This window comes from Lindgomyces ingoldianus (genome assembly GCF_010093535.1).
Source record: "Lindgomyces ingoldianus strain ATCC 200398 unplaced genomic scaffold BDR25scaffold_21, whole genome shotgun sequence".
Classification (NCBI taxonomy): Eukaryota; Fungi; Ascomycota; class Dothideomycetes; order Pleosporales; family Lindgomycetaceae; genus Lindgomyces; species Lindgomyces ingoldianus.
The window spans coordinates 958785-973479 of record NW_022985182.1 but is presented as its reverse complement, the minus strand read 5'-3'; the positions used below and the strand labels follow the sequence as shown (position 1 = coordinate 973479).

Genomic DNA, 14695 nt, shown 5'->3' with positions numbered 1-14695 from the left:
CGCAATGGTGATGTAAGATCGGCCAATCACGGTGCAGTCATTCTGGGTAAAGACTTACCCAGCTTTCTTCCGGCTGCTTTCCCCGGATCTGAACAATTCCCCCACCCTCGGCCATGGTCTCGGGGCATGGATGAGGCACGTCGCGATGGGGCAGGGAGAAAACATCTTTTTGGTGAAAAGTAAGGATTTCCCTTTTCCCTAGAGTCTTCAAGGCACTGGGTCACGGCATCATGAAGCACCACCTCATGGTAGGGACATGGACCCCACCAGGCATCATTGTTACGGTCGAGTTCGACGACGAGGCGTTAAGCTTAAAAGTCACTAAGAAGACAGAGATTCCTCAAAATGAGCCCATTTCATGGATGACCTTCGACGTAGGTGCATCTTGCCTTCCAATTGCGGTCAACGGCTCATTATCTTCGTCTAGCACAGGAGAATGAACATCTACGGCGCGTCGATGAAGAAATGGTCTAGTCATGTAGTCACGAGCCCCTCTGAAATTGTTCACAGCTCTTCGCACCCCATGGGCGGTCATCGTACGTCTTCAGACTTCGACTCACAACAGCACTTAACTGAAAAGCTGCAGCGAAGGCAGCAGAAGCAGACACTGGAACGCGCGCAATTTTTGTTCTCGCGGCTAAGAAACCGCCCTACTGTGTATACGGAAACCCATTCTACGACTACGCTAACTACGGCAATGTCTTCAGTGTCAAGGAAGATGGCAGTATAGACAAGCACATTCAAGACTATGAATACTGTGATAAGTCTGCGATCCACGGCATGGTGTTTGATCCCACAGAAACTTATCTATATTCTGCAGACATGTGGGCCAACCGACTGTGGTGCCACAAAAAGCACAATGATGGAACGGTGGAACTGGTTGGCAGTGTGGATGCACCAGCGAAAGGCGATCATCCAAGATGGGTAGAAATACACCCCAGTGGGAAGTATCTGTATGCCTTGATGGAGGCTGGGAATCGATTGTGCGAGTATGTAATCGACGAGAAGACGCGATTGCCGGTGTATACGCATAAAAGCTATCCACTGATACCTCCCGGTGAGTGTACTCTGGCAGTTCGAATATCAGCAAACAATACTCATGAGCATGCCATAGACATTCCCAACCCCAAAATGTACCGCAGCGACGTAGTCTTCCTCACTCAATCCAGCCAATACCTGTTCGCTACCTCGCGGGCAAATTCCTTTGATCTAACAGGCTACATCGCCGCTTTCAAGGTCAATGCGGATGGAGTGATTGAGCGCCAGATTTGTCTCAACCCTACGCCGACAAGCGGTGGTCATTCAAACGCTGTCAGTCCTTGCCCCTGGACAGATGAATGGCTCGCTTTGACCGATGATGAGAAAGGGGGTATTGAGATATATAGATGGCATAAGGAGTTTTTGGCTCGAGTGGCGAGGCTGGAGATTAAGGAGCCGGGCTTTGGAATGAATGCGATTTGGTATGATTAAGGCAGGAAAGGGTATAGCAATAGATGGCTTCTGTCACACTGGCATTCCTTCTTGTGATTCGGTGATTAGGTAGACTGTGAAATTAGACATGCGCGACACAAAGCAAAGCTTCCACTTCCCGGCACCCATACCGAGCCACTCTGCAACCCCTGTCAGACTGATGAAATATGTTAGCTGCATATCTTTTCGGCTGACTTCGTGCATAATCAAAAACGCCTTCAGTTGCACACGCACATTTCGGCGTATTCTCGATCGAGGGGCAGCCCAGTTCCGACCTCGGAACTGACGCGGGGCAATTTCGTTGCTCGACTTTCCAGGCCAAACCTTCTGCCGGCAGATGCCACCGGAGCAACTCATAAACACCCCAGCCGCATTCGTCATGGCGGCGCGGCCTCTCCAATGTCGGGGATTGTTGTGGAGGACTCGTTCGTCTTACATTTCTTTCTGTCTTGATCCTTCCCAACAACCCTTCTTAGCCATATCAGATCAGACTACCTGCAGACCAATCCTGAATTCCCTCTCACATCTTCAACGCTTTGATTTTTAGAGGGAAGTTGGAAATATCTTTTTCGCCATGGCACCAACACCAGGCATCCTTTACGTAACTATGCAACCTAAATCCTCTCTCCCAATCCCCCAATTCCACGACTGGTACAACAATGAACACGGCCCTGGCCGCCTCCGTCTCAGCTTCTGCCAAAATGGCTTCCGGTACCGCGCCAACGACATCTTGGCCCACAGCCCTGCTTCTGAGACTAGGCCGGAATGGATGGCGATTTACGATATCGAGGATATGGACTGGTTGACGAAAGATGTGTACACGAAATTGCGGTTACCACCGGTGCAGAGCCAGAGGGAGAGGGATACGATGAAGCAGATTAAAGTTGATAGGCGATTCTACGATTTTGTGGAGGAAGTTAGAGGGGAGGGGTTTAAGAGGATGGAGGATATGGAAAATTGTGCGGAAGGCAATGTTATGGTTGCTGTATTTTTGAGTCTCCATCCCGGTGACGATAAGGAGAAAGAATTGGCAAGGTGGTATAAAGAAGAACATATCCCACTTCTCATGAAAGTCCCAGGGTGGAGACGAACTCGTAGATTTGTGACTAGCAATCTGGAGCCGGAGAGGGAGAAGGAGTTTCTAGCGCTACATGAGTATGCGCCTGTGAATGGGTTGGGTGGACCGGAGTTTGTGGCTGCGACAAGTACGAAGTGGAATGATGAGATTTATAGGAGTGTGGTGGGTGAGAAGAGGAGGAGAACGTATGATTTGTATTATACGTTTGGACCGGCACCTAGGGACCTTTCTTCCTTGTCGACGCCCGAGACTGTGGCTGCGGAGAGCCCAGATGGATTGACGAAGACGATTCCCGCGAGCGCTGTATTGACGGGGTATCCGGCAATTGAGTCTTTTGTCACAACTCCAGACAGAGTAAATATCCCCTACCGTCTTGAAGGCTCCTCCGACCCCAATGCCCCTGTCATCGTCCTCGTAAATTCGATCCTCGTCAACATCGGCATCTGGGATTCATTCGTCCCTCACCTCCTCAAAACTACAAACTACAAATACCGCATCCTGCGCTACAACACCCGGGGTCGGACTTCCGTCCCCACAGAAAACAAACGCCCAATTACAGTCGACGTCCTCGCCTCCGACATCATCACCCTCCTTAATGCCCTCCGCGTCCCCACGGCCACAGCCGTGGGCGTCAGCCTTGGCGGCGCTACTGCGCTGAACGCAGCTCTCAAGTACCCAACCCGCATCACTGCGTTCGTGGCCTGCGACACAAACTCCGTCGCTCCGCCTGGGAATCCAAAAGCATGGGGCGAGCGGATCGAAGTTTGCGAAACGGAAGGCGCGAAGGCTTCGTCTGGTGAACCCATCGTAGGTAACCAGTTAGCTGAGCTTACGGTACGGAGGTGGTTTACGAAAGAGAGTTACGCTTCTTCTGCGATTTTGCCAGAGATTGAAAGGGTCAAGAACATGGTGAAGGAGAATAGTTTGCAGGGGTTCAAGGAGAGTGTTCAAGCGCTGTATCAATATGACTTTAGGGAGTTGATGAGGGGGTATCAGGGGAAAGGTGCATTTGTAGTTGGGGCGGGTGATGGCGTGCTGCCGAAGACGATGAAGGAGATGGCGGAGACGCTGGGGACTGGTGTGGAGTTGAAGGTTGTGGATGGGGCGGGTCATTTGCCGATGGTGGAGAGGCCAGAGGTGGTGGCGGAGTTTGTAAGAGAGTTTATGGGATGAAGGAGGAGGAGGTGGAGGTAGTTACGAATCAGTGTATTCCACCCCTTTCTTGCTGAATGGTGCCAGTTGTGGAGATTGGTATTGTGGCTAAGGGTGGCGAGCAAGGATCAGAGAGTACATTGGCTTTTCTAGAAGGTATGCAAGTGGATGTTCAACCCCTCTTCTCTAATCTCGACATTGGGTACCCCCTTTTGCGCATAGCCTGAGTAGGGAGCCTAGATAAAGGTCTCTATTATAGAATAAGAAGCCTAATACCATCAAATCACTTGTTAACAACGGCTTCAGGAATCCTCGTTCTATTAGGGGAAAGGCTGACAGGGTTTTTGGAGCACCTCTACCTTTCTCTGAGTGCTGTTCGAGATGTCTTGGTGTCTTTAACTTCTAGTGGATCCTTTGGTTGCTTTTCTAGATAGTCAGGTAGGTAGAAGATATTATCACGGGACCGTCGCTAGGAGCAGGAAGTAGTAATAATTAGTTGCATGCTTTAAAGAGACACGTCGCTAGAGGATATCGACAGCAGAGATGGGGCCTGGAAAACCTTCTGTGCATTAAAATTATCCGTGAGGGTGCTGTAGAGATCAATTCTAAGCTATCGAGAAACGCTTAGGTTGGAGAGCATGCAGGACAGCGCAAGCTCGTCCATTTAGATGATGGCGATACCCTGACAAACCACAAGAAGATTCGCGAGAAGATTCACAAGAAGTCACGCAGAAATATGGGTGAGTGGGGGCACTTCGAAGCGGTTATGGCTCTTGGCTCGGACGCCACTGACAGTGCTCTGTCCTCTGCATTCTTTACCAATAGGTCCAAGGAGTGTGCTGCATAGGGATGGCGCGTACCCGTGACTGATGCCATATCATACGGCAACGGATAAGACGCAGTTCGTTAAAAGGCCAAGTTCTCTGCTAGTCAGTAGCCAGTCCATACCGCAGCCGTAACCACCCGAAAAGGTGATGCGCCTTACGACACAGGCTCTAAAGGACGGGTCCGAAATGCAAAGCCTAGATGCTTAAGGCAGATAAGCAGCATAAGTTTTCCTTCGGCCGAACCTTTTGGGAGCATTTATAGACAACAATACAAGCCAATAAGAACCCCTGATCTCGCCTTCTACTCCGAAAATATTCGTAGTGAACATTCAACTGCATATCCGGCTAAGGAGGCCCCTATTATCTTCTTCATTGTCGTGTAGTAGACAAATGGGATAGGTGTTATTGATATTTACTTGATAGAAGGAATATTAAGGATTTCATTCATCTCCACAACACAGTAGTACCTCTATTCACACTCTGTACTATTCTCCTCGTGTATCATAGATCTCTAGGGCATTCCTTACATAGTATAAGATCTCTAGATTGTAAATAGTCTATTTAATCTATGGTATTGGTCAAATTCTAGAGCTATATCAACACAGATATGCAGCGATAGATGGAGGTGCAAAGACATAGAAAGCTTCATTCACGCCCCTGCTTATTCTGTTAAGGAAGCAAGGGTCTCCCCGATACCCTAGAACCTCCCTACAGCTCTGATATCTCATTTACATGCAGAAATTCACTTGATTTAGAGGTTCACTTTTGGAGAAGATGCCAAAATAAGTGGCTAATTATAGGCTTAAGGGGTTACAGTAAGCTCCATTCGCACTCCTGTGTGTTCTACCATGGTGGTTAAGTGAGTCCCTCAGGCGTTGCGGCACTAATTACATCACTACAACTTTCCAACAACTTTCAACCCTACATCGCATAAATCAAACAATCATTCAAGTACAGAAGCCAGATGTCAAATAACCATCTTCTAGATTCACTATCAACATCACATAATCACCCATAACACCACATTTTCTCCCACGCGCACCTTCTACACCAGACAGGAAACCCCCACTCTACACTCTGATTTTTTGCTGCTTGAAGTAGTCGAGGGCGAGAACTTCGTTGAATTCCTAGTGAGCATTTGACCATGAACTTGGAGGCTTAGTTCAAGAGAGGGCGCGTGTTGAGAACAGGGAACGTCCAAAGAGTGGAAATCCTAATCAAAAATACTGGCTTGAGCCGTGTCTTGTGACACTAGGGAATCTCTCTTGCCCTTGGTGTTGCTATCTGCAGCAATTGGTGCTAAAGTTAACTCAGTAGGAGGCTCAGAGCTGCTCATGGTGGAAATTGGGATACACGAACGAACATAACAATATGAAGGTAGTATATTGAGGTTAAAGGAACAAAAAGCGTTGCAGAAGGAGAGAAATCTAGCAGAAGAAAGGACCGATGGACAAAAGTATTTATTCTGGGCACAGAACATGGCTGCTGTTGAAGTGTATTGAGACAGAAGTAGCCAATTTTTCAATCAGCGAAGAATATTAAATGGGTGAATCATGACCCCTGCACATTTCCCTTGAAGGAAGTAGTGAATGGCTGAGTTGGAGTGGTGGATGTGAATGTTGAGACCAAGACTCGCGCTGTAGCATGGCAGAGCAGCGTGTGGTGTTGTGACGGCGGAGCCAGACATGTGGTATCTGCACCAAATTTACTCCATTTCATATTTGGACGTTTTAAAGGCTGAAGGGCATGGACTCGTGGAGACATGATATCGTGAGCGCCGAGACTTCAACGGCCGGCCGCACACCAAAAGCTCACAACCCATAATCCGTACAAATCTACCAAAATCTAAGGGAACTTCAAACTTCATATAAGAATACAAATAAAATATTCGGACTAGAATATAAAGGAGGCATCTCTTTACTTCCGTAAACTTTTGAATTAATTATCTCTTGCCGTTTGTGATTTGCTGAAGCCGCGAAACGGGAGACTGTTAAGAGCACGGCGGTCTTGTAACCAGCGTGCACGTGCCGTGCATGGTTGTAAAGGGCCCCAGCTTTATTAGCTAGCCGTATCAGGATTACCGAGGCTACCCCAGGTTTCTTGTTGGAGTCTTGGGACAAGCTCCCCATGCGGAGATGGCTGATGGTGCTCATCCCCGAGCTGTGGCCGCCATCCGAAGGCGCTTGCTAAGCGTCATCTTCAAGCCATGAAAAAGCCGTGACAGCCCCTGTCCCTGATTTCGTCTCTTCTCACTCCTCCCCAATTGTGCTTCTTGGCCTGCGGAATCTAGAGTTCAAGCAGCTGCCATCCACGTAGCCAAATAGACAAGTGCAAACGGCCGCCAACATGACGTTTACCGCCCCCTCGTGGGTCCCCGAGCTCCCCTTTGACCCGCCCGACGGGATACCGATAGCCGACTTTATGCTCGAGGAGCACTATGGACGACACCCGCTAGGATACTCAAAGTCTCCCTTCACCTGCGGCCTAACTGGAAAACACTACTCGAGCTTAGAGGTCAAGGAGCGAGTTGACTACCTGGCGCGAGGTCTCGCGAAAGAGTTTGGTTGGTCTCCAAACGAGGGATCGGAGTGGGACAAAGTCGTAGCCGTATTTTCGGTGAATGCGGTACGACTCGCGCTTTCCTGCCCTGGCTTCACGGCTGCCGATGTGCTGACTACTTCCAGCTTGACACGCTCCCGCTAGCATGGGCCACACACCGTCTTGGTGGAATTCAGTCGCCCGTGAATGCCGCGTACTCAGCAGCCGAGCTCGAATACCAATTGAAGGACTCCGGCGCGAAAGCTCTTTTCACCTGCATCCCGCTGCTCAAGGCCGCGCAAGAAGCCGCACAGAAAGTAGGGATACCGAGCAACCGCATCTATATCCTTGAGGTACCTGAGAAATTCGCTGGTGGAAAGAGCAGCCCAAGTGGCATGAAGACGGTCGATGACCTCATCCGAGAAGGCCAGAAGCTGGACCGTTTGGAGCCGTTAAATTGGGAGCCAGGTCATGGCGCAAAGCGCACTGCTTTCTTGTGCTACTCAAGTGGCACGTCTGGTCTGCCGGTAGAACCACCCGCTCTAATTTGTCTTGAATGCCCCGCTCACAATTCTTAGAAAGGTGTCATGATTTCGCATAAAAATGTTATCGCCAACACACGTAAGTGGATATCCATTCCGGAAATGTTCGTCATTAACTCTCCGTAGTTCAAATTGCCGTATATGATAAGCCATATCGAGATACAAAGAGATTACCTACAGAGCAGACCGATTACACCGATGTCGCGCTCGGGCTTTTGCCAATGAGCCACATATATGGTTTGGTTGTCATCTGCCATGCTAGTGTTTACCGCGGCGACGGCGTGATAGTCTTGCCTAAATTCGATTTCACGACCTTCTTAGAGTCCGTCCAGCGATTTAAGATTAACTCGCTGTTTCTGGTCGGTCGTGCCTCCCACTGGAGTGAGACGAAACTTACTGGAATAGGTTCCCCCGATTATCATTTTGATGACAAAGAATAAGAGTGTGTTAGATAAATACGACCTTAGTAGCGTTTGGTCGATATTCACGGGGGCAGCACCTCTCGGAAAGGAGACGGCAGAAGACTTGCAAAAGATATTCCCGTCGTGGGCCATCCGCCAAGGATATGGTGAGCTTACTTGTACGAACGGTATGAACCGCGGGAAACTAACCGAAACTAAAAGGCTTGACTGAGACCTGCACCGTCGTGTGCTCCTCTAGCCCAGACGACATCTGGTTTGGATCTTCGGGTTCTCTGCTACCAGCCGTTGAGTGTAAGATCGTCACGACAGAAGGCGTTGAGATCACTGGGTATGACCAGCCCGGGGAACTCCTCGTCAAGTCTCCTTCAGTTGTCTTAGGCTATTTGCACAATGAAAAGGCCAACAAGGAAACATTCCAGGATGGATACATGCGAACTGGAGACGAAGCGGTGATTCGTAAAGGGCCATTGGGACATGAACACGTATTCATAGTTGACCGGATCAAGGAGCTAATTAAAGTGAAGGTAAGCGTTTGTAATAGAAATGGAGTGGAGAAGGAAAGCTAATAAACCTCAAGGGACACCAAGTAGCCCCCGCGGAGCTCGAGGCCCATCTTCTAACGCATCCGGCTGTCAATGATTGCGCCGTCATCCAAGTTCCCGATGATGACGCGGGTGAAGTCCCGAAGGCGTTCATTGTCAAATCACCAGCCGTCGGCCTTGAAGAGAATGACCGGATGGTTGCTCGCCAGATTCAGAAACATGTCGAGGAGCACAAAGCCAGGTACAAGTGGATCAAGGGAGGCATCGAATTCATTGATGTGATTCCAAAGAGCCCAAGCGGGAAGATCTTGAGACGGTTCCTGAGGGACAAGGAGAGGGAGAGTAGGAGAGCGAAGGGCGCAAAGCTTTAGCCTTTCAAATCTATGTCTTGGATTCAAATTACGTATGCGTGGGTTTGAGTAGAACATTGCAATTTTGTCGTATATAGATCTGGTCGTATAAATCACGTGTTATGCGTCTGTTAGTAATGACGTCGGCATTCCTACCTCCGACGTGCTTCCGAATTAAAAAGTTCTTGATGGAATTTGTCACTGTGGCATTTCTAAGCACCACCGTTTATATTCCTGCTCTTGCGGACAAACCTTTTACTACATTCACTCTCTCGATTTTGTAAATCTAGATTTAAACGTTCTTGACGATGTCCGCCCACAACCAACACACAGACACAGACATGGATGACGATGACGCTATGCTAGATCAAGCTGAAGCTGGCGAAGAGATCACCGATGATGGGGATGCGCCTATGGAGTCGGAAGGCGAAGACGGTGAAGTTGAAGAGGTGAATATGGAGGAGATCCAACTGCAGAATGACAGCGCAGCTCATTTCGACGGCCACAAAGACAGCATCTTCTGCATAGCGCAACACCCTGTGCATCCTGAGATTATAGCTACAGGTGGCGGCGACGAAGTAGGTTACGTTTTTGATGCGACGCCCTCACAGACATCCACTGGGCCCCAAGCAACCGGTCAGCCGCAGGAGCGGGAGAGCTTGAAGAGTTTGTTCAAACTGGAGGGTCACACGGATTCAATTAATTCAATCACCTTCACGCATCCCAAAGGCCAGTATATCGTCACCGCTGGCCTAGACGGCAAGCTACGAACCTGGCAAGGTGAGCCTGCCGGTAAACGATGGAAATTCCTCGCCGAGGCGCAAGAGGTGGAAGAAATCAACTGGCTCTCACCATCTCCTTCCCCCGATCATCCAAATGTCGTAGCACTTGGCGCGAACGACGGCTCCGTATGGGTCTACCAAATCAATGCTGCGGAAAAGTCAAATCCGCTGCAAGTTCTACAGGCTTTCTATTTACATACGGAGACGTGCACGGCGGGTACGTGGAGTCCGGATGGAAAATTACTGGCTACCGTGTCCGAAGACTCGAGCCTCTACGTCTGGGATGTGTTTGGTGATGCTGCGGCTGCGGGTTTGGCCGGTATGCAGGGTGGTCAGAACGTCGTGGGCCTGACTGGTTTAGACGAGCGATTCAAAGTGGATGGTGGGCTTTACAGCGTTGGCATTGCTCCAAATGGTACCTTCGCCGTAGTAGGGGGGCCAGAAGGCAATATCCGTGTTGTTGGCTTGCCGAGAATAGGTCAGGCTGCGCCGTCCACAGGATCAAGTGGAAGGGGTGCTAGTAGCAAGGATGGTGGTGCAAAGCAAGCCGGAAGTCCTAAAGCATTAACATCTTCTGCAGGCCAGGCTGGACAGATTCTCGCTTCTCTTCAGGCTGGAAATGATAATGTAGAAACGATATCCTTTACTTCAGCTCCTTTAACGCTGATGGCCGTGGGCAACGTCGATGGCTCTATCACACTCTTCGATACCGCTCACCGTTTTGCTGTCCGCCGAAGAATTGAAGGCGCGCACGCAGATCAAGAAATCGAGCACGCAGTCGTCAAAGTCGAGTTTTTGAAAAATTCGGCGCTGCTGACGTCCTGTGGTTACGATGGCGTGGTGAGGAGATGGGATGCACGAGGTGGTACTGCAGCTGCTGCAAAAGGGTTGGTGGGAGAATGGAAAGGACATCGAGGAGGTGGTGAAGGTGGAGGAATCATGGGATTTGTGCAGGGTGATGGACCCTTTGTGGTGACGGCTGGGGATGAGTAAGTTTTTTCCCTTGATGATATTAAAGCCTGTGCTAATTCGGTTATAGTGCGGTTTCTTTGGTCTTTCAGACACCAGTGTAGGGGGTTGCGATCCGGTGGCCATCTTCTCAATGATTTTATGATTACTTTAGAACGAAAATTAATTTCATGTCGGGGTGTTCGTTAGAGGAAGATGTTGTACGGCAAGACCACATTCGAAAGTTCAAATACATCTTGATACCCGCCCAATGCCACAAGAAAATATCCGAAAGAATATACATTTGGCGGCCGACACTGAGCATCATCATGACGGTTGACTAACACAAACCAGCGAGTTGTTTTACGGTATGTTCTGCATTTCAACGCTTGGAATACTCGACATAAGCAGCGGGAATGAATGCTGCCACTCGACCGTTCTAGACTGACTTCGACAGCTGAACTAAAGTCTATTGAGTAGCTCAAGTCTACTGAGTAGCTAGTCCTTATTGGTTATGGAGGGTCTATTTTCTAGCGAGTTTGCTTGAAATAAAATGGCTTCATCTAGTGCTCTTATTTTAGTGTTGAGAAGAGCAATATAGAGTTGGCTATGTAGGGGGAGGAGGCATAGTGAGGGTTCCGTGGTACTGCTATCATCGAAATCTCCTGTTTTGCGAATTAGAAAGATCGCTCACACCTAATTGCAACACTACAGGTCTAGTTCAGCTATAAACTATCTCTAAGAGCCGTCGATTGTTCAGACTGACGTGTAAACCAGGTGTGACTGTATTACTGACTGCCTTGACGTCTGACATACCGCGAGAAGGTAAACTAGCTCACCACTGCCATACTGATGCATGGTAACGATGGATTGCATTCTGCGGATTATGTGCAATATCACCACAGCTACTTAGATCCGCCTTCCCCCAGAAACAATTAATCATTATTTATAATATCGTAGCTTGTTGGAAGTAATTCACCGAGAAATGTTTGTGCTCCTCTGCCACAATAATCTCCAGCAATTTGACGTTATGTTCCACGACGTACGGTTTACTATAGCTGACGCAGGCTTGAAGGGAAAGTATTTCATGATCTGCGCCATTAGCTCGAACAAGATGTTTCGTGGGGTGTTCCCCTTCTAGCAGAGATGTTGGCTCACCTCCTTCAGGTCCTGTGCTAATGATGCCGTGATCTGCAGCTACTACACCAAGGCTTCGAGTAACTTACCCACTATATATTTGAATGGGGCCGAAAACTGTCAGCCGTATGCCAGGAGAGTTAGAAATTGTTCATTTCAACTACATGCACGGGCTAAATGTTCGTTTATTATTCACAACAACAAACCTCTGAACATCAGTGAACGCATTCTCTCCGTATCCCTCTGTGCTAAAATGTACGGATCTGCGAGTGTGCCCAGGGTTTGGTGCGGCGGCTGGTTCTGTCCATAGCATTTCAAAAGCTTAATAAATGGCTAGCGAGTCCGTTGAAGGAAACCGTAAGTAGTCTGGAATGCTCGTAGAATACATACTCAGTCACGTTGGGAGATAGTGTGGTATCAGGGTATTACTCTCCTATATCCTAGAATATCTGAGCTATTTTATTAATCTATGATAGGATATCTTCCTTATACAAATACTTTTTTCCTTGCCACTTCCACACATTTTGAACATAAATCGCAAACCGCGCGCTCGTTTTCGGCCGTACTTGGCCCTGAAGTACTGATATCATGTTGTAGTTAAGTGGTCAACTGAGACAGGTCTTTGATGGTCTTTTCGAGGCCATTGTGCTCTACTACGGAGCTGAAGCGGCACTGGATCTCCTGCGCCTTGGAGACAAGCTGTCCTGCGAAATAAAAAATTGGATCGCATTTCCAGGGACAGCAACGGTCGAGACTAGCTATATTTTAGTCGGTGAAGTAGTATAATCCAGATCTGATTAGATCCGGAGGCTTAATCTCTCTTGAAGACTTGATTATTAGTCTGGCCTTGTCAGTGCAACATTACCAAGGAGGAGGAAAGTCTGGTTGGGGGGAAGGTAGTAAATATGAAATCATTCCCAAGATAACACACTTGATCAGAAACAAATGTAAAGAGCGCAGCATATACGAAAAGGGAAGTTGGAAGAGGAAGAGGAAGAAGATAAGGCAAGCAGGAGTCTTAAAGAAGCAGATCTGGAGTGCACCAAAGCTGCACGAATCGCAGAATGTTAGCCAACGCTGGCTAGAGCAGGCCCAAAACGTGGATAGTTCACCGGGCGAGTTTCCCAGCCAACGCACCACACCACCACAACTTGAGATCAACCTGATCAGTGTAGCTCATGCAACGTAAATTTATCATAGGGCCTGAAGTTCTCTATGATTGAGGTTGATACCACCTAGAGGTCAACACTGTTGAGAGGAACGAGTAAATCATATGGGCGATGTTGTCGCATTAAGTCCCCCTGTGAGCCGAACATTGTTGTGGAATTAGCGGCTAGGAATATTGTAGATTGCTTTGTATTTATGAATCGATCTGTGGAGGTGGAGGGTTTACATTCCAACTCAAATTTAAACTGGAGTCAGAACAAGGTAGGGCATTTGAGTCAGATTAAGTGATGCCCAAAGGCAGGCTGAAATTCTGACGAGAGATGAGGAGCCTTCCATGAAACTCCTCAGAGTCATTCCTGATATGGTCTAGCGTCTACGAAGACTTGGAAGCGTTAGTCCCTGAGCTTCTTCCATCTTATCATAGCCCTTATTCTAATATGTTTTTCAATTATGGATTATGCATTTTGCCCCTCTCATTGCTTAGATGCCGTTGAAATTCATCATGCAATAATAGATGGCTATGCTTGAGGCTGCGCTGACCAGACAAACCCTAGAGTGAATGAAAGAACGTGTACTATCCTTATGAAAAGTGACTTCCAAGGGATAGAATCCTTCGAATGTCACATATCATTCAAAATAACGCAGGCTATCAGCATTCATCCATTTCTGTAGTTTTTCACTAGCAAAAAATAAACCGAAAGCAATGGACTTGAGCTTTGATTCTCGTCAACTTTTTCAGTTTCACCTACGGTTGTCTATGTCGCTCGATACAGTTTCTTGAAGAACGTGATCGGCCCTCAGTTTTACAATCCGTCAGGCTTCATGGATTTCTACAATTCCCAGCCCGGCCCCTTGTACGTTTCCATCCCGTCTCCACATCGACTCTACAGTTGCGGCGACCGAGTCCTTGGAACCGTCCGGATAGAAGCATAAAGGACCCCCACACGCGTCACCATAAGCTTCAGAGGCCGGTCAAAATTCTACGTCACAAGTGGCGCAGATAATGACCATACCGACCATGCTGATTTCTACTTGTTCTCTTATACCCAAGAACTCTTCTCCGGGTCGGACTTGGTCAGCCTCTATAAAACGGGGGACACTCATGTGACCCTTCCATTTGAGTTTCGATTCCCAGAAAAAGTGTTGTTGGGGCCCGGTCTACAGAAGGGGGTAGAATTTAAACCTAGCAATGACTCTGAAAATCAGCCGGGTCATGCGCTTCCGTCGTCTTTGTTTGTTGAAGAAGGGCGTGTAAGAGTTTGTTACTATCTCGAGGCTAACGCTACCGGATTTAAGAATTTCTTCTCCCGAGATATCAAAGTACGACAAACAGCTCAGGTTTGCACCTCCAGAAACCCCCGGGGCACCTCCGTCCGCACAAATGCTCCCCGGAAAACCCATCTGGCTCCGACGTCAGACACGAATCCTCGACCCTACAACAGCTACTAGGCAGCGGAACTTCATGTCCCGCATGAAGAACTATTTTGATCAAGAAAGACCTTCCGACCCCTTCGCAATTTTCAGTATCACTGTCAATGCCCCGTCTTCAGCCCATGTTGGCGACAAGCTCCCCATTACACTATCTAATATTCATCTCGGCCGTAGCGACTCTGTCCTTGATCCACCTCCCGTCACTCTTCGCGGCGTCCGTGTCAAAATGTTTGCGCAGTTACCCTCCGCGTACCCGTGCTTTCCAGCAAAGTGCACGAGATAAGGAGCGTACTTGTGGAGAAGTTTGAT

The 14695-nt window shown here is 48.5% G+C and overlaps 7 protein-coding genes across 7 annotated transcripts; 6 read left to right on the top strand and 1 right to left on the bottom strand.

The window, feature by feature from the left end:
• Positions 1-230: 230 nt before the first annotated feature.
• On the top strand, positions 231-1470 carry BDR25DRAFT_326273 (3-carboxy-cis,cis-mucoante lactonizing enzyme; the record flags this gene model as incomplete). The annotated part of the gene is made up of 4 exons (XM_033692265.1): positions 231-374; positions 428-536; positions 587-1057; positions 1115-1470. 4 exons carry the CDS (start codon positions 231-233, stop codon positions 1468-1470), a joined length of 1080 nt encoding a protein of 359 aa, XP_033546322.1.
• Positions 1471-1912: 442 nt separating this feature from the next.
• Positions 1913-4547, top strand: BDR25DRAFT_394424 (alpha/beta-hydrolase; the record flags this gene model as incomplete). Its single annotated transcript, XM_033698306.1, has 6 exons — positions 1913-3700; positions 3733-3754; positions 3788-3902; positions 4007-4089; positions 4226-4287; positions 4350-4547. The coding sequence occupies exons 1-6, from the start codon at positions 2045-2047 to the stop codon at positions 4545-4547; spliced, it is 2136 nt and encodes a 711-aa protein (XP_033546321.1). The 5' UTR covers positions 1913-2044.
• Positions 4548-6698: 2151 nt separating this feature from the next.
• On the top strand, positions 6699-9024 carry BDR25DRAFT_304543 (phenylacetyl-CoA ligase-like protein). Its single transcript, XM_033690240.1, has 7 exons — positions 6699-7152; positions 7212-7592; positions 7644-7686; positions 7734-7966; positions 8013-8175; positions 8231-8553; positions 8607-9024. The coding sequence occupies exons 1-7, from the start codon at positions 6874-6876 to the stop codon at positions 8940-8942; spliced, it is 1758 nt and encodes a 585-aa protein (XP_033546320.1). The 5' UTR covers positions 6699-6873; the 3' UTR covers positions 8943-9024.
• A 109-nt stretch (positions 9025-9133) lies between these two features.
• Positions 9134-10859, top strand: BDR25DRAFT_304542 (WD40 repeat-like protein). Its single transcript, XM_033690239.1, has 2 exons — positions 9134-10692; positions 10743-10859. The coding sequence occupies exons 1-2, from the start codon at positions 9263-9265 to the stop codon at positions 10774-10776; spliced, it is 1464 nt and encodes a 487-aa protein (XP_033546319.1). The 5' UTR covers positions 9134-9262; the 3' UTR covers positions 10777-10859.
• On the bottom strand, positions 10858-11527 carry BDR25DRAFT_356705 (uncharacterized protein; the record flags this gene model as incomplete). Its single annotated transcript, XM_033695691.1, has 4 exons — positions 10858-11138; positions 11299-11340; positions 11414-11458; positions 11491-11527. 4 exons carry the CDS (start codon positions 11525-11527, stop codon positions 10858-10860), a joined length of 405 nt encoding a protein of 134 aa, XP_033546318.1.
• Positions 11528-12041: 514 nt separating this feature from the next.
• BDR25DRAFT_315455 (uncharacterized protein) lies at positions 12042-12977 on the top strand (the record flags this gene model as incomplete). Its single annotated transcript, XM_033691526.1, has 4 exons — positions 12042-12057; positions 12126-12145; positions 12386-12556; positions 12711-12977. 4 exons carry the CDS (start codon positions 12042-12044, stop codon positions 12975-12977), a joined length of 474 nt encoding a protein of 157 aa, XP_033546317.1.
• Positions 12978-14144: 1167 nt separating this feature from the next.
• On the top strand, positions 14145-14669 carry BDR25DRAFT_372084 (uncharacterized protein; the record flags this gene model as incomplete). The annotated part of the gene is made up of 2 exons (XM_033697211.1): positions 14145-14206; positions 14252-14669. 2 exons carry the CDS (start codon positions 14145-14147, stop codon positions 14667-14669), a joined length of 480 nt encoding a protein of 159 aa, XP_033546316.1.
• Positions 14670-14695: the final 26 nt, after the last annotated feature.

Bases quoted from the DNA above. Each gene is read 5' to 3' on its own strand.
- BDR25DRAFT_304543 (XM_033690240.1), top strand. From the start codon at position 6,874: ATGACGTTTACCGCCCCCTCGTGGGTCCCCGAGCTCCCCTTTGACCCG. The intron at 7,593-7,643 runs GTAGAACCACCC...CACAATTCTTAG, and splicing joins GTGGCACGTCTGGTCTGCCG to AAAGGTGTCATGATTTCGCA. The intron at 8,554-8,606 runs GTAAGCGTTTGT...ATAAACCTCAAG, and splicing joins AGGAGCTAATTAAAGTGAAG to GGACACCAAGTAGCCCCCGC.
- BDR25DRAFT_304542 (XM_033690239.1), top strand. From the start codon at position 9,263: ATGGATGACGATGACGCTATGCTAGATCAAGCTGAAGCTGGCGAAGAG. The intron at 10,693-10,742 runs GTAAGTTTTTTC...ATTCGGTTATAG, and splicing joins GTGGTGACGGCTGGGGATGA to TGCGGTTTCTTTGGTCTTTC.